This window comes from Grampus griseus, assembly GCF_964374135.1.
Source record: "Grampus griseus genome assembly, chromosome: 14".
Classification (NCBI taxonomy): Eukaryota; Metazoa; Chordata; class Mammalia; order Artiodactyla; family Delphinidae; genus Grampus; species Grampus griseus.
The window spans coordinates 67,913,497-67,931,688 of NC_139008.1; the positions used below are offsets into that span (position 1 = coordinate 67,913,497).

At 39.5% G+C, this 18,192-nt stretch overlaps 1 protein-coding gene across 2 annotated transcripts in view; it reads left to right on the forward strand.

The window, feature by feature from the left end:
• The window catches only part of RALGAPB (Ral GTPase activating protein non-catalytic subunit beta), a 100,230-nt gene that overhangs the window by 54,134 nt on the left and 27,904 nt on the right, over positions 1–18,192 (forward strand). For both annotated transcript variants that reach the window (XM_082669789.1, XM_082669790.1), the window contains 6 exons: positions 2,564–2,628; positions 4,062–4,191; positions 6,027–6,148; positions 10,583–10,765; positions 12,027–12,178; positions 17,952–18,139. In XM_082669789.1, coding sequence (XP_082525915.1) covers positions 2,564–2,628; positions 4,062–4,191; positions 6,027–6,148; positions 10,583–10,765; positions 12,027–12,178; positions 17,952–18,139 — 840 coding nt within the window. The remainder of the gene's footprint in view (positions 1–2,563; positions 2,629–4,061; positions 4,192–6,026; positions 6,149–10,582; positions 10,766–12,026; positions 12,179–17,951; positions 18,140–18,192) is intronic.

Here is an 18,192-nt window from a genome sequence, read left to right on the forward strand (position 1 = left end):
AGCAGAAGGCAGTGCTGATTGCATGTCATGTTGAGTGTCTTCAGGGTTGAGAAAGAAGAAACCAGAAGAGCAAGGAAACTTCATAGAGGGAAGTGGAAGTTAAATTGGATCTTGTAGGGCAGGATTTGAATAGGGGCCAGTGAGGTTAGGATTTCATTCCAGGAGAGGAAATGACAAGGCCAGAGAATTGGTGGTGGCAGTAGTGGTTGGAGTGGGTACTCAGGAAATATAGTATGTTATGCAACAAGAGAGGGGAATAAACAGGGAAGAGTAAATCCTTTCATTTTGGAAAGGAGTTGAAGGAACAGAGGTTAAATCTTGATATGAGAGAGCCTCCAAATTGTACTTCTTTAGGTTATTCAAATAACATCACTTGAAATCAGATAATTTCTACAGTTGATAGAGTATTTAATTCTGCTTTATCCTTGTTCTGAAGAGGCTCCCTATGTGTGTTCCAAGGAAGAATCAATTGTTGGTCTTGCCATAGATTGGCAAAGCTGTGTCTGTCCTCTCTTTATCCATAGTGCACAAGAGCACTCCCGCACTGGGATGAGAAGCAGTGTGCTAGGCTCACTATCTTGTTTCTGTCCTAGTCTTTCTAGGGCTATGAGTTCCTTGGTAATAAATACATGCAGCTTGCCTTCAGAATATGCAGCCATGGGCGAGCCCTAAACCATTCGTAAAAAGCAGTTGGTCAGAAAGATATAGCTGTGATTTTTATTTTGTTATTTTATATTGAAAAGATCAGGGCTTCCCTGGTGGCGCAGTGGTTAAGAATCTGCCTGCCAATGCAGGGGACATGGGTTCAAGCCCTGATCCGGGAAGATTCCACATGCCACGGAGCAACTAAGCCCGTGCGCCATAACTACTGAGCCTGTGCGCCACAACTACTGAGGCCGTGTGCTACAACTACTGAAGCCTGCATGCCTAGAGCCTATGCTCTGCCACAAGAGAAGCCACCGCAATGAGAAGCCCACGCACTGCAAGGAAGAGTAGCGTCCACTCACTGCAACTAGAGAAAGCCCGTGCGTAGCAACAAAGACCCAGTGCAGCCAAAAATAAATTTAAAAAATAAATAAATTTATTAAAAAAAGAAAAAGGAAAGATCAGAATCTGGTTTTGAAAGTATTACATAATATTTTTCTTAGTTTATATTACCCTCGAAATTGAGATGTTTACATCTGGTCTTTCACACCAATTAAAAAATACCTGAAAACGGTCATTTTTTTATATAAAGCAAAGTTTGACCTTCAGATTTGTTTTAGGAAAATGTTATTTTAAAATTTAGGGGAGAGATCAGGAGATTAGGTCATTTCTAAAGAATATCTTTTCTGGGCTTCCCTGGTGGCGCAGTGGTTGAGAGTCCGCCTGCCGATGCAGGGGACACGGGTTTGTGCCCCTGTCCGGGAAGATCCCACATGCCGCGGAGGGGCTAGGCCTGTGAGCCATGGCCGCTGAGCCTGTGCATCCGGAGCCTATGCTTCGCAATGGGAGATGCCACAACAGTGAGAGGCCCGCATACGGCAAAAAAAAAAAAAGATCTTTTCTGACCAACCAGTGGATTTATTAGTTATTTTATGGAACTTTCAGGAATACTCAGCTAAAGTAATATTCTTATCTCTGTATTAATGGAGATGTTTTAGCCATTTTAGTATTCTTGTCATGTATTTAAATGTATTTTTTTAACATCTTTATTGGGGTATAATTGCTTTACAATGGTGTGTTAGTTTCTGCTTTATAACAAAGTGAATCAGTTATACATATACATATGTTCCCATATCTCTTCCCTCTTGTGTCTCCCTCCCTTCCACCCTTCCTATCCCACCCCTCCAGGTGGTCACAAAGCACCAAGCCGATATCCCTGTGCCATGCGGCTGCTTCCCGCTAGCTATCTACCTTATGTTTGTTAGTGTATATATGTCCATGCCTCTCTCGCCCTGTCACAGCTCACCCTTCTCCCCATATCCTCAAGTCCGTTCTCCAGTAGGTCTGTGTCTTTATTCCTGTCTTACCCCTAGGTTCTTCATGACATTTTTTTTTCTTAAATTCCATATATATGTGTTAGCATACGGTATTTGTCTTTCTCTTTCTGACTTACTTCACTCTGTATGACAGACTCTAGGTCTATCCACCTCATTACAAATAGCTCAATTTCGTTTCTTTTTATGGTTGAGTAATATTCCATTGTATATATGTGCCACATCTTCTTTATCCATTCATCCGATGATGGGCACTTAGGTTGTTTCCATCTCCGGGCTATTGTAAATAGAGCTGCAGTGAACATTTTGGTACATGAATCTTTTTGAATTTTGGTTTTCTCAGGGTATATGCCCAGTAGTGGGATTGCTGGGTCATATGGTAGTTCTATTTTAGGTTTTTAAGGAACCTCCATACTGTTCTCCGTAGTGGCTGAACCAATTCACATTCCCACCAGCAGTGCAAGAGTGTTCTCTTTTCTCCACACCCTCTCCAGCATTTATTGTTTCTAGATTTTTTGATGATGGCCATTCTGACTGGTGTGAGATGATATCTCATTGTTAAATGTATTTTTTTGTTGTTTCAGGGGCAATGTTAAATATTGTTCAAGATTCAGCACTTTTAGAAGCCATTGGTTGCCAGATGGAGATGGTAAGAAGTGTACAACATGTAATTTGTCAGAGAATATCAACTTCTGTTTTTATGTAAATTATATTCCCAAATGTCTGTCCTTGTGTTTTTTAAAGGCATTTGTTTGTAAATTCAGCTCACTGATTCAGAAGGGATCCTTTTAAAAATATCTGTTTTGAGGTTTCTTACCTTTCAGCGCCTCATCAAGTCCCTGAGAGATTCTGCATGAGAGAAATTCCAGCTAAACACTGTCTTTATTCCTGGACAGTGTTTACTTAAAGCTCTTCTTTTTTTTTTTTTTTTGCTGTACGCGGGCCTCTCACTGTTGTAGCCTCTCCCGTTGCGGAGCACAGGCTCCGGACGCGCAGGCTCAGCGGCCATGGCTCATGGGCCCAGCCGCTCCGCGGCATGTGGGATCTTCCCGGACCGGGGCACGAACCTGTGTTCCCTGCATCGGCAGGTGGACTCTCAACCACTGTGCCACTAGGGAAGCCCTAAAGCTCTTACTTCTTTTGCTGTGTTGGTGAATTGGCTTGAATAATCTAGAAAAAGTCCCCTACTCCATAATTCCTTGTATCCCTTGTAGATCTAGTGTTGGCTGTAAACAGCATCTAGTTTATTCTTTTCTATCTCATCAGCTCTTTCTGGCCCCTCTAGACCAAAGTTTGAAGATCCCCCCAAAGCACCAATGCTTCTAAATCAAAAAAACTTTCCAGAGACTCCCAATTCCCCCTGCTTCTGTCTTCAAGATATGTGATCCCTCTACCTGGAGTAGAGGTGGAGCAGGGGGTGGATGGAGAATTAATAGAGTATACTGGAGTGAGATGAGTGGATGTTGGATGGGTGATCAAGTTATTATTAAGGAAATTATGTTCATGTCCCAGTAGGTGGCTAATAACAGTCACCTTATCTGGATAAAATGAATTGTGTTTGTAGGGGAAGAAAATGAGGAATGTCTTTAACAGACACCTTTGTTAGCCCCTATACATACAGGAGTTAATCTTTGTACTAATCATGTTTTATTGTTTGTGTTTTATCATATAACTACATTTGAAAGTTGTTGTTTGTTTATTTGTGTTTTGTTTTTTTAAGATTATATTCCTGTTCTGATGTTTTGCTTGGGAGGCACTAGGGTATTTCTTTAAGGACCCAGAGTCATTAGCTAGTGAAGTCTAGTGAAGATGGAAAAGATCTGGCCCTTCTAAACAGCAGCAAAGAAAACCCCAGAATGGGCACCGCCTCTAATCATCAGACCCTTGATACCTTCAGTAGGTGGTGTTTATGTGAAAACACCACAGCAGTTTTAATCCTTTGTCAATTTTTATCTATATCAGTTTATGCTGTTCAGCTGGTACATTCCATTTTATCAACATGGCTTTAGTGATTGACTGCTGTCTATACTTGTAAACTGTGGGTCTAGCTGTCAAATATTTGATTCATTTTTATTTGACTAGGGTGGTGGAGAAAATAACTTGAAGAGTCATAGTCGCACGAATAGTGGTATTAGTTCAGCAAGTGGTGGAAGCACGGAGCCCACAACTCCTGACAGTGAAAGACCTGCTCAGGCTCTCCTAAGAGATTATGGTAATCCACGTTTGTTTGGTTTTTTTTGAAATCTAAAGTTTATAGAGTAACTTTTAACGCACAGATATACAAAACAAACAAGCAAAGAAAATTTAAACCAGATTTTAAGTTCATGACTTTTATGTATCTAAGTGTAACAGAGAGGCTATTAGTCCAAGACATTAAGAAAAAGAAAACATTTAGCTCTGTAGCTTTTAGTAGTTAGATTTTGCGTGGTTTCTTAGATTTTATAAGTGATTATAATGTGTGGTTAGGAAACATTTCTGAATTCTGTACCAGGTGCTACTACTAGTACAGAGTCAAATAGGATTTACGCTCTGCCTCAGAGTCTAATGGCAGAGTCGGCCAGTATATCAGTTTTTGCAGTGTGGTAAGGGTGGGTGATGGTGTATGCATTAGATGGCAACCCAGAAGAGAGTCTGTCTTTGTGTTTGAAGGCTATATACCCTACTGTATCTGGTTAGATTCTTCAGTCACAAAATGTAAGGAAGAGTAAGGAAACACTTGCCATTAGAGCATCCTATTCAATAATGTCCTTTATCCTGGGCAGTTACTTTATGGGTTCTGTGAGTTTATGGGTGCCTTTATGTTTTTACACATAAATACTAATGGTGTATTGAATCTGTAAGTATTAATCCAGCTAGATTGGAATGAAATCTAGCTCCTTAGATGTGAGCTTAAGTTTTTTAATCATTTGGAGAGTTCATGAGCCCAGGAGTCCAGGCATATTTGAGTGATTTAAGTTTGTTTTAAGTATCCTTCAACATGTCAGATACATAAGGTCATTATGTGGCTATTAAACACATTTAAATATTGCATTTATGAAGAAGTTATTTAAATTGCTATCTTACTCATTATGCTTGTGGATTTAAGTGTAGGTGAAAATTTGTTTTATTTTTCATGTTTCTAAGACACTTTTAAACTAAAGAAATTTTCACATTATTATGTGTTCTAATATAAATGTTTGAAGTGGTTATTGTTTGTTTCAGTATTTTGAACTGGTGTTAGTGAGTTCTGCTTGTAATGTCATAAAATATTTTTCCTAAGAAATCCAGATTTGTGTTAGTGTCGCATGAATGTCTCTCTTTAATGATCATTCCTTTTTTTGTTGTCACTGCCCTCTTTCTGATAGGATCGACAGGTATAATGTCCCTAAAGCTTCCTTTATAAATTCAATTTAATTTGTCCTAATTTATTATTAACTAAGTAGTAATTACTTTTAAATATAGAATTGGAGGCTAAATAAAAACACAGTAATTTGGTTATTTAATTTTTTTAGAAGTATTAAAGTTGTCTTAGAGAATTCAATGTTAAAATTTGTTTGAAAAGGGATTGCATGTAACTTTTGGTGGTTTAAACCCTGAAAATAATTTCAGTAGATGCTTTAGGATAATTCCCAGCATCTGAGGAGATTCTAAAATTTGAATTCTTTCCTCTATAAAATTCCAAGGAAATAATTGATAGCCTTTTTATTGTTTTGCTTTTTTTTTTTTAATGTAACTCTGTGAGTTAATTTAGAAGTTTTAAGATTTACATTGTTATAAAAATGATATTGAAACTTTCAAATCCCAGTGGATGTCTATATGAAAGTACATGAGCTGGGAGCTAGAAGCTGCTCTGGTCCAGTGTGTGTGCCCTGTGCACTGTTGTTCAGTCAGGCTTGACGCTCAGGCCAGTGGGGCGGGGAGCATAGCGCTGTGTGGGTGCCCATCGTACTCACTGTGGCTGCTGTGGTCTGTGCCTAGTGGAATGCTGTGCTTCTCGTTACTAATGCTTAGTTGTTTTCCCTCCCTGTGGGATGTGGCATTGGGGTTATATCCTAGCTCTTAATACAGATTCAGCTGCTGGGCTCCTGATTCGCAGCATTCATCTCGTCACCCAAAGACTCAACTCCCAGTGGCGGCAAGACATGAGCATATCACTGGCAGCTCTAGAGCTCCTCTCTGGCCTGGCGAAGGTGAGAAGGACAATCCTTTTATTTTAGCCCAGCGGCCTTGGACTATGGCTCTTTTTTCTGTATCTCCTGACCCCTTCTTGGGATATTGCGGTATTGGTTATATTCAATGCATTTGATATCAAGGTGTGTAGAAATGAGCCTCCAAGTGAGGTTTTACAAAATGATCTTTACTATTTTGTTTAATAGGTTCAAAGAGTGTGAATGATATTTTTTGCTGTTAAATTACTGGAAACATTTCAATACTTGCTATTCATTTGTACATAATAATAGAATACCTGTTGATCTATACCTGTTGATTTTGTATTTGCTTATAATACCCTTAAATTTTCAACAACATTTTGTGCCATTATAAGATCATCTAACTTCAATGAACAAATGCAGATTTGGCAACAAAAGAAAAGCTTATCCTAAAATATGCCATTTGGGACTACCTGTGATTCTTCCATCTTCCATTATCAGAGATAAGTGAAAATTGGCTATATTTTCAAATTTCTTTCATAGGTCTTTTTCAGTTTTGTGGAATCTTAGAGCTGGGTGTCCATTTGCATTTCTCTAAGTATTTTCTTTTTTTTTTATTGAGGTGAAATTCACATAACATAAAATTATCCTTTTAAAGTGAACAATTCAGTGCCTATTAGTACTTTCACCATGTTGTGCAACCACCACCTCTGTCTAGTTTCAAAACATTTATAACCCCAAAAAGAACCCTGTACCCATTAAGTGGTTGTTTCCCGGTCTCCGTTTCCCCTAATCCCTAACAACCACCAATCTGCATTCTGTCTCTATGGATTTACCTATTTTGGATATTTCTTATAAATTAAATCATACAACCTATGACCTTTTATGTATGGCTTCCTTCACTTAATATGTTTTTGACGTTGATTTATGTTGTAGAGTCTGTCACAACTTCATTCCATTTTGTGGTTGAATGATATTCCATTATATATTTATGTACCAATTTGTCCATTCCTCTGTTGCACATTTGGGCTGTTTCTACCTTTTGGCTATTGTGAATAGTGCTGCTATGAACATGGACATACATGTTTTTATTTGAATACCAATTTTCAATTGTTTTGGGTATATACCTAGGAGTGGAATTGCTGGGTCATATGGTAATTCTATATGTAACTTTTTGAGGAGCTGCCAAACTGTTGTCCACAGCGACTGAATCACTTTACGTTTCCACCAGTGATACAGGAGGGTTCCAATTTCTCCACATCTTCACTAACATCTAAATGTTTTCTTATCTGTAAAATGGGCAGGATTATCTTTTGTGTATGTGTGTGTGTGTGTATATATATATATATATATATATATATATATATATATCTTGTATAACACCTGGTGATGTGGGGATGAAATGAAATGAAATATATAGAACACTTTGTAAACACAAAGGTGATGTACACACATAAGGTGATATTGTCTGAGATAAAATTTAAGCCCTCATTTTACAGATGAGGGGACAGGTAAACAGAGGCTGTGACTTACCTAAGTCATGAGAGACAAAATAGGCAAGTCACCACCACTTAGAGCTTACCTTTACCTCAGAGATTCTCAAGGATAGATGAAATGGCCATAGTTTTGTGAGGAGCAGTATTGATGCAGAAGGTAAGAATAGCCATTTGTGAGACATGCAGGACCACACTGTCTTTGAGAACAAGGTACTGTTGCCTGTGACCTTCAGTACACTTGCAGTGGTAAGGAATAATTAGTCCTAGATGGAGTGCTCTCTGGACCTAACGAACTATAAAGGGCTAACACTGCGTGATTTCAAGACTTGCTGTATAAAGCTATGGTAATCAAAACAGTCTGGTATTGGTATAGGGTTAGACAGCTAGATCAACAGCGTAGTATATAGGGAGTCCAGAAATAGATCCACACGTGTATGGACATCTGATTTTTGACAAAGGTGCCATGATAATTCAAAGGAGAAAGGATAGTCTTTTCAACAAATGGTGCTGGAACAATCAGATATTCATATATCAAAAAAAAAAAAAGAACTTTGAATCATACTTTGTACTATGTACAAAAATTACCTCAAAATGGATTGTAGACCTAAATATAAAACCAAAACTCTAAACTTCTAGAAGAAATAATGGGAGAAAAATCTTTATTGGTTGTACAGAGATCTGGGTTATACAGAGATTTCTTAGATATTATACCATAGAGGAACAGACTATTAAATTGGACTTTATTAAAATTAAAAACTACCATTCTTCAAAAAGTACTGTTAAGAGAATGAGATGACAAGTCACAGATTGGGAGAAAATCTTTACAGAGTATGTATGTGGTGAGGGACCTGTATCCAGATCATATAAAGAATGCTCAAAACTCAGTAATAGCCTTTCGTTTTGGTGGTGTGCAGTAGTAATATGGTGGTGAAAGTTTCCAAGAAGAGGACGTTTGTTGTTGATGGCTTTTTCAGAATTAAACTGAATGAGTTCCTCACTCAGAGGCTGGCTGAAGATGACTGCTCTGGAATTGAGGTCTGAATTATACCAACCAGGACAGAAATCATTACCTTGGCCTTCAGGAGCAGAATGTTCTTGGTGAGAAGAATCCAGGAATTGACTGATGTAGTTCAGAAGAAGTGTGGATTCCCTGAGAGCTACGTAGAGCTTTGTGCTGAAAAGGTGGCCACACAAGGTCTGTGTGCCATTGCCCAGACAGAATCTCTGCATTACAAACTGCTAGGAGGGCTTGCTCTGCAGAGAGCCTGCTGTGGGGTGCTGCAGTTCATCATGGAGAGGGGGGCCAAGGGCTTACAGGGTCATGGATGTCAGGGAAACTCCAAGGACAGAGGGCTGAATCCATGAAGTTTCTGGATGGTGTGATGATCCACAGTGGACCCCGTTAACTACTATATTGATACCCATGTGTGTCAGTGTTGTGCTGGGCATCAGAGTGAAGATCATCTTGTCCTGGGATCCAAATGGTAAGACTGGCCCTAAGAAGCCCCTTTCTGACCACATGAACATTGTGGACTCTAAGGATGAGATGTTATCCATCATTTCCATCTTGGGACAGAAGGATAGGAAGCCAGAGCTACCTGCCATGCTCGAGCCATTCCCCACTGCATAACATGGTCTTCTTGGCACCTGCATCTGGAGTCTGGATGTTGCTTTGTAAAGACCTTTAATACAGTCTTTTAAAAAGACAGTATAACAGTGACAGCAAAAGCCCTCAATAATACAACAAACAACCCAGTTTTAAAATGGGCAAAAGATTGGACAGATATTTTACCAAAGAAGATATACTGATGGCAAATAAGCACATGAAAAGATGCTCATTATCATTACTTATTGGTGAAATGCAATTAAAATCACAGTGAGATACCACTCCATACCTTTTAGGATGGTTAAAATTTAAAAGACTGACCATACCAAATGTTTGGTGATGATGTAGAAGAATTAGAGCTCTCATATACTGTTGAAGGGAATGTTAGATGGTGCAACCATTTTAGAAAACAGCTTGGCAGGTCCTTAAAAAACTAAACATGCATCTATCATATGATTCAATCAGTCCACTCCTAGAAAATAAGAGAGCATATACGTGTACAAAGACTTGTACATGAATGTTTTTAGCAGCTTTATTTGTAATATTCAGAAGCTGGAAACAATCCACATGCAACAGGTGACCGTATAAATTAATTGTGCTATAATCCATATAATGGAATACTACTCAGCAATAAAAAGGAATGAACAACTGATACACACAAAAATGTGGATAAATAATTGTGCTGAGTAAAAGAAGCCAGACTCTCCCCCCAACCCCCACCAAATAGTGCAGTACTCTATGATTTTATTTATATAGAACTCTAGAAAATGCAAGTTAACCTATAGTGACAGCAAATCAGCAGTAACCTAGGGAGGGGGCAAAAAGGAGTGAGAGGAAGGATTACAAGGGTGAATGAGATTTTGAGGGGTGATGAATATATCCACCGTCTTGATTGTTGTGATAGTTCACAGGTGTATACTTAGGCTAAAATTTATCAAATTTTACACTTTAAATATATGTAGTTTACTATATGTTAATTATACCTCTGGGCAGCTGAACAGAACTTTGTAGCCCATAGAGCATTGCTGTGGGGTTGGGTTAGGGGGCTTAAAAAATGTGCACATGTTCCATTGCCAGCTATTGTGATTTGTGGCAGTGATGAGTAGCTGCACCCCAGGAGTTTAGGTTTTAGAGCATGAAAAAGTATGCTAAAGTGAAATACTGTTTTAGGGTTTGAAAAATGCCCTCTATTTTTATAGAGTAGTATATGTTAATACATCTGAAATGTTATGTTCTTCTATATAAATAATACTTTAAAAAGCAAGGCTTCCTGTGGTGTGTCATATTCTCAGAAAGGCTGGGCCTCAGTGTTGAGGATTTGACATTGGTACAGTGGTTCCTGGCTAACTGTGTTCACCGTACGAATACGCTCAGGTGAAGGTGATGGTTGACTCAGGTGACCGGAAGCGAGCCATCAGTTCCGTGTGCAGCTACATTGTGTACCAGTGTAGTCGGCCAGCTCCTCTTCACTCCCGGGATCTTCACTCCATGATAGTGGCAGCTTTTCAGTGTCTCTGTGTCTGGCTGACAGAGCACCCTGATATGCTTGATGAAAAGGTTAGTCTACTAGATCTTAAACCAGTAAATAGAAACAAAAATGTATGTTGGGAAAATATCTTTTGAAAGAGAATATCTAAATTTAAATACAACATTGCATACTTTAAACTGAATATACTTGTTATATTTCAGGAAAACACTTGTCCTAGTGAGCATAATTCAAAAACTGTCATCGTACTTATTACAGTTGACCCTTGAACAATATGGGGTTGAACTGTGTGAGTCTACTTATATGCAAATTTTTAAAATAGTAAATACTACACTATTACATGATTCCTGATTGGTTGAACCCGTGAATGTGGAACTGTGGATAAGGAGGAACCGCATATATGGATATGGCTGACTATACATGTGGATTTTCGACTGAACTGAGGGTCAACGCCTCTAACCCCCATGTTGTTCAAGGGTCAAATGTATTTGGTTGCAAATTAACCCATAGAGAAGTTCTTTTCAGAGATGGGCCTTTGAATAATTTATCTGTGAACTGTCAAGAGATGGCCAGTAGGTACTTTGGTCACCTGTCATCAAACCAAGAAGGGCAGTTGATAGCCAGGCTGCAAACCTAGAGCACTGCTTGTTCATAAAGGTTGCTTGTATCTAAAAATTTCATTTCACACACGTTTCTTTCTTTTCAAGTAGACACAGATATCTAGGCTGCTTTCTCTACCATTGTTCCATGTAATACTTTTCTTATGGGAAGGCAGACAGTTACAAAGAATTCACAGTGTAAATAAAAGAAGAGATACCAGGTTTATTGGAAAATTATAGAGAGCTTTATATAGTTTTTAAAAAATAATACTGTTGATTAACTCTTAGTCATTTTCATGATGACTTGTAAAGTTATCATACCAGAAATTGCTTTAAAATGTCAATAACCTATGAGCTTCCCTTTGGATAATGTAACATATTTTACACTATCTAGGTTTAACTGAATTACTGTTACATCTCTTTCACTCAGCCTTTCACGATTTACAGTCCATGGTAATTTTACAAGAATTGTGACTGAAAAAATTGAATTGAATTTATCATTACTTATTATCTAAATCTCTTAACACTCAAATTTAGTTCTTTAAAGAAAAATTGGGGGGGGGGACAAGTTTATTTTATTAAATTATTTTGAAGTTAATATATACCTATTCAAGAAAATGAGAAATTAGAGTCCCACCACCAAAACACATCCATATTGACACTTTCATGTATTTCCTTGTCGTTTCATAAGATAGGTGTATTACAAAAGCTAATCTGCTTTTCCTTTTTCTAGGACTGTCTTAAGGAAGTGCTAGAGATTGTGGAACTGGGTATTTCAGGAAGCAAGTCCAAGAACAGTGAGCAAGAGGTCAAGTACAAAGGAGATAAGGAGCCAAACCCTGCATCTATGAGGGTGAAGGATGCTGCTGAAGCCACCCTAACATGGTATGAAAGTGACTGCACAGGGATTGTGCCTAAGAGTTAGATGGGGTTAGATGTGATCCTGTGTTGTTTCATCTCCTCCCCAGTTGTTCAGCATTAAGTGACACAACCCCATTTAGGATACTGTTTCTCCAGAAATAAAATGGAAAAGAAAATGTCTTGTTTTTTGGACCAAGGGAAACCAGGAACTTGGGGCTGAGAGTTTGGGTCCTTGTTTTTCTATGCTGCTTGTCAGTTAATTCAAGTCATATCGTTTTAGAGCTGGAAAGGATCTTGGAGAGCCTTACCCACCCCCTCATTTTGATGGCTGAGTCCAGAGACAGGGTATGTCTGGGTCACATCATTAGGTCTCCTACTTGCCAGCTCAGTGGTTTGTATTCTCTGCTATACCATTTATATTACATGTTATAGGTTCATTCAGCGAGATTTATAAACTTCCTCTTATGAACTGGTAATAGGATGTAAAGATAAATCAGATTCAGTTATCGCCCTCAAAGAGCTTCTTGTCCAGTAGGGAAGATAAGATGTGAACACAAATATCTATAATGCTAGTTAGATTAAATGCTCCAAGAGACGAGGTACAAATAAAATGCTGGGGTGTTGGAAGGAGGAAATGAATACTTCCAGATTCGGGGAAATCAAAATAAGATTTCTAAGGAAAAGGACATGGACCTGACTCTTAGAGAATGGATAAAGTTTGAGCTATAAGTCAGATTGCAGGGTGGTTAGGCAGCAAGAGAAGACTCCTATGTCAAGCAATTTGGTTGTGAAGGGACAGAGACAGGTTGGTATCTTGAAAAAGTATTAGAGAGAATTGAAATAGTGTGTTTGGCCAGTTAGTGAGCAGAGTAGAAAGAGGGAAGAAAGGCAGTTTATCAACTGAAAGGAAGAGGTAGGTGGAGAAGATTAGGTGGAATTGGTACAGATGGAAAGATGAGACTTATGAAAGGGTAAATGTAGATGAGACCCCAGAACAACATAAAAACAGGAAGGAGGAATGTCAAGTCAGTCTGGGTTGGCTCATCTTGGTCTTCTTAGTAAAGTGGTAGGTAAGACAGCTTGTAGATTTGTATGTAAATCAGCCCTTACCAAGATCCCAGGATCTTTTATGAGTTCTGTGACCTGTTGAAAGCTTCACACTAAAGTGTGCACAATAAAGTTGGGTTTATTTCAGTTCCTCATGGGCTTAGGTCATTCAGTAAAGTTTTAGAAGCGCACTTGCTTTAGTTCAGTCCTGCTCACTATGCTAATGATGGGCTTTCATTGACTTTGTGGGGGTTTGGCTAATAGCTAGAAAATTAGAAAAATGCGATTGAGTACTAGAAATAATAAAAGTCCAGAGAGAAGACCTGTGTGGGCTGGGGTGGACTTAAAAGCATTATTAAAAAACTAAGACTTGATGTGTGTACCTTGAAGAGTAAGGGATATGGAGAAAGGGGGAAGGACATTTCTCACTGGGACTCTGCATTATATAAAAATAAGTTTGCTCCATCCTAGGCTGGATGGAACATTCCATTGAGAATATGATTGGCAGTGAGGATTGGATATGAGCTCAGAATAAGTAGAGAGTCCTGGGATGCTTCCAGAACTAGCCAGTAGTTATCGAGGTGGCTCATTTGTCTTATCTCTGCTGGCAACTCTACAAAAAGCATCTTTAGTTTTAAGTCTTGAAGAGGGCCCTGAAGAGTCATCATGAAACATATCCAAATCACATTCTCTCTGTTCCCTCACAATTACAGCTTTATGTCAGTATCATTGCTGTTTTCCAGTTATGCAAACACAAAACTTTGACTCATTTTCTGATTTATCTCTGCTTTATCTGTTATTCCCCATATGAAGCCAGTGACTGAGTCCAATAGACTTTACCTTTGAAAGTATTTCCTCCATTTGTTCTGACCTCAGATAGCATTCCCAGTCCAGGCCCTTATCACTTCTTGCCTGATTTCCCTGTTTTCAGTCTCTCACACTTTTTTGCATTCTGTTGCTGAACTCATCATCTTAGGTACTGTGCTTATTCTGCTGCTTGAGTGATTGAAAACTGAATAGATTGCTGTTTACTGCCATATGGTGTGAAATTTTTGGTCTCGTTTTCAAGGCCCTCCTTGAGTCCCCACTCAAACTGTCTGATCTTTCCCAGCACATCCCTTCTGCCACAGCTGGCAGGCCACTTGTGGCCGTGAAGTGTACATGTTCATACCTGTCTGTATACTTCCCCTGGGTTTCAGGACTTCCCTCTTCTCCTCTTGGCCACATCCTCCATTGTTCGGTGCTCATATCATATCCACTACTTCCATGGACCTTCTTTGGTCATTCTGCTTCTTTTCCACACCTCTGTGCTCAATTACTCTGACCTTACCACACTGCATGAATTCTACAGTGTCATGATCACACCTGGTTATATTTGATAACATGCTAGCGTTACCTCCCCAACCTGGGTAAAGGCCACATTTCCTTCTTCACATCCCTCACAGTGCTGAGCACACAGGAGATAGTTACGGAATGCAGATCAGCTGGTTGGTGTTTTTCCCCTTGTTGTATAATATACGTTAGGACTCTTGGAAGACATTTTAGCGGCCCCTCTGCTTAGTCACCTTTAAGACTTATTTACCAAGTTATTTGGCCTCTAATTTTCGGATACTTTAACCCCCAAGTTTGCCCATTTCATTTTAATTGTTAAAAACTTGATGTTTACACTGAGCTGAAATCTCTCCCACTTTAACTTCTACCCATTGTTTCTGATTCAGACTTTTAATAATAAAACGCTTTTTTCTGAGGAGTGGTGGTGTCTGAAGACAGTGCTCATGTTCTTTCTAATTCATTTCTGCCAGTACCTTCAACTGTTTTTCATATGACAGAGATTTAGAGTACCTTTACTATCCTCGTCTTTTTTCCTTTCAATGGCGCAGGTTTGTCTGTGTACCTCTTTAAAGGTCAATGACCTTTAAATTGTAGAATATTATATTTTCATTAAAGTGTACTTAGAGACTGCATTGGGTTTTTGAGAACCTGGTGATTTGTACTAAGTTAACTAAAATCTTAGAGGCTTTTTTTTAACGCATTTACCTTTTGTCTTTCTCATCCTGTACTTACTTTTTTGGGGGGGTATTTGGATGTAATGTACAGAATTTTACATTTAAACTTGAAATTTCTTTATGTAAGATTTACCTCATTATTGTTAATTTTTTAAGATTCTTTTGGATCCCAATTCTTACTCTGATATATTAACTCTGCAGCTCAACTTTTGGTCAACTGCAGATTTATTTTATTTATTTATTATTTTAAAATTTATTTATTATTTATTTTTGGCTGTGTTCGGTCTTTGTTACTGTGTGCAGGCTTTCTTTCAGTTGCAGCGAGCGGGGGCTACTCTTCATTGTGGTGCGCAGGCTTCTCATTGCGGTGGCTTCTCTTGTTGCAGAGCACGGGCTCTAGGCCAGCGGGCTCAGTAGTTGTGGCTCGTGTGCTCTAGAGCACAGGCTCAGTAGTTGTGGCGCACGGGCTTAGTTGCTCCGCGGCATGTGGGATCTTCCTGGACCAGGGCTCGAACCCATGTCCCCTGCATTGGCATGCGGATTCTTAGCCACTGCACCACCAAGGAAGTCCCCAACTGCAGATTTAATGAGCCTGCCCTGTGTGTCCTAATCAAAGATACTGATAGGGGTTTCCCTGGTGGCGCAGTGGTTGAGAGTCCGCCTGCCGATGCAGGGGACACGGGTTTGTGCCCCCGTCTGGGAAGATCCCACATGCCGCGGAGCGGCTAGGCCCGTGAGCCATGGCCGCTGAGCCTGCGCGTCCGGAGCCTGTGCTCCGCAACGGGAGAGGCCACAACAGTGAGAGGCCTGCGTACTGCAAAAAAAAAAAAAAAAAAAAGATACTGATAAAAATATTGAACAGGGTCTTCCCTGGTGGTCCAGTGGTTAAGACTCCGCTTCCATTGCAGGGGGCACAGGTTCTATCCCTGGTCGGTCGGGGAAGATCCCGCGTGCTGCACAGCGTGGCCAAAAAAATAAATAAATGGTTAGTTCTTTAAAGTATATATATATATATATATATATATATATATATAGAACAGAGAAAGACTCACAAAGCACATAAGAGGTTTCCCTTCAGGTTCACAGAGGTTTTTAAATCTTGTCTGTAAGTTTATAATGATACACTGCCAAATCCTTGCATGTCTTGATTTCAGAGATATTTCTCTGCCTTTCCAGTCTAGTAATCATCAAGAAGAGAAAATGTGGTTAGGCTGGTGTGACCTGTACCCTTGCCAGCAACCTATTTGATAATGTCTTAGAATCTTGCATGGAACATAAGCTCACATGGTCCATATGCTTTGTGACAACCATCTCTGTCCCATGTTAGAAAACCCACATTTTCCCATTGCTTGTCTCTTGGTTTTTCATAAATTCTTAGGCCTGAACTCATCATGAAGTTCTCCTGGTCCTTGAAATTCTTAGATAGTCCTCCTCCTAGGAGGAGAGAAAATGGAAGGAAAGTATCTGTTGAGCAGTGTTGCCTTCTATTATCAGAGAGATTTGGGTTCAAGCATTAGAATGAAAGAGAAAGGGAGAGGATTGCAATGGTGTTGGGGAATACTAGTTTTCAAATGAGTTACGTATGAAGGATCAGGTGATATTAGGACCACAAGGTAAAATCTTTAAGTTTTCTTAAGAAGATTCTTGCTGTGTTTCAGTTTCTTAATTATAAAATGGGAATAATAATGGTAGCTATCTCATAGGGTTGTTATGATAACTAAATAAAATGTGTAAAGTGCTTAGACCCAGCGCCTGGCACATGGTAAGTGGTATATGTAAGTTATTACTATTATGCATTGAAGGTATGCAGAAATCTCTGTGGATATAAACATTTCAGAATGGTAAGACTTGATCAGTTGAATTCCAGTTTATAAAGCATTTTTTCGTATATATTCTCATTTAATAATTACAGTGGTTCTGTGAGATGTTAACTACTAGTGCATCAAGTTCCTTATCTGTAAAATGACGATATCTATTCATGACCACACAGTGAGAAGGCAGTAGGCCCTGGTTTCTGGTCTCTTGATGATCACTTATCTCTTCTGAGCCTGAGTTTCCCCGTCTGAAAAATTGAGGGGTCTTGGCTGATCTTTGGATCCTTTTCTAGGTCTAGAATGCTTTAGCATTATCCTGAAACCTGGAGCACACACATTTTTTAAAATATATCTTTAGGAGCTTCATGATTTGGAAGTATGATTAGTCAGATTCCCTGGGTAGCAAACTTCAAGAGAGAGAAATTTGCTTGCAGGAAGTTTATTGGAAAGTGCTCTCAGGATCAACCCTTATGAGGGAATGAAGGAAGTAGGATTGAGCAGAGGGAAGACATAAACTGTGATGCATTTGCAACAAAGAGCTCTGGAGCTGGGCTGGCCCTTCAGGATTCTCTCATGTTGGGGCCGGGGGGCTGGGACTTTATACCCCTGCATTAACAGTTCATTGGACGAGAACTGCCCCAGGAGGAAGCTGTGATCTTGAGTGAAGTGGTTCTCATTGGCCTCTCCAGGACTCAGCTGAAAGCTATGGCCACCATCTCCCTGCATCTGGGGGACTGGGTCTTTCAGTCTTGGAGAGGGAAATCTGGACAGCACATCACAGCATCTGCCACAGGGAGTAAATCTGACTCTCAAAGAGGAAGCGTGGCTGTGGCCAGATAAATCCAAAAGAACAGAAGGACAGATTGATGCATGAGGTGAATTTAAGATTTCCCTTTGGGGATTAACTGTTATCTTTTGCATTCTCCATAGTATTATGCAGTTGCTTGGCGCATTTCCTTCACCCAGTGGTCCTGCCTCTCCTTGTAGTCTGGTGAATGAGACCACTTTGATTAAATACTCCAGACTGCCAACCATAAACAAGCATAGTTTCCGGTACTTTGTCTTGGATAACAGTGTCATCCTGGCAATGCTGGAGCAACCTCTTGGAAATGAACAGAGTAAGTTTCAGCACTTTGGGCTTTTTCCATTGCTAAATCAACATGTTCATCAG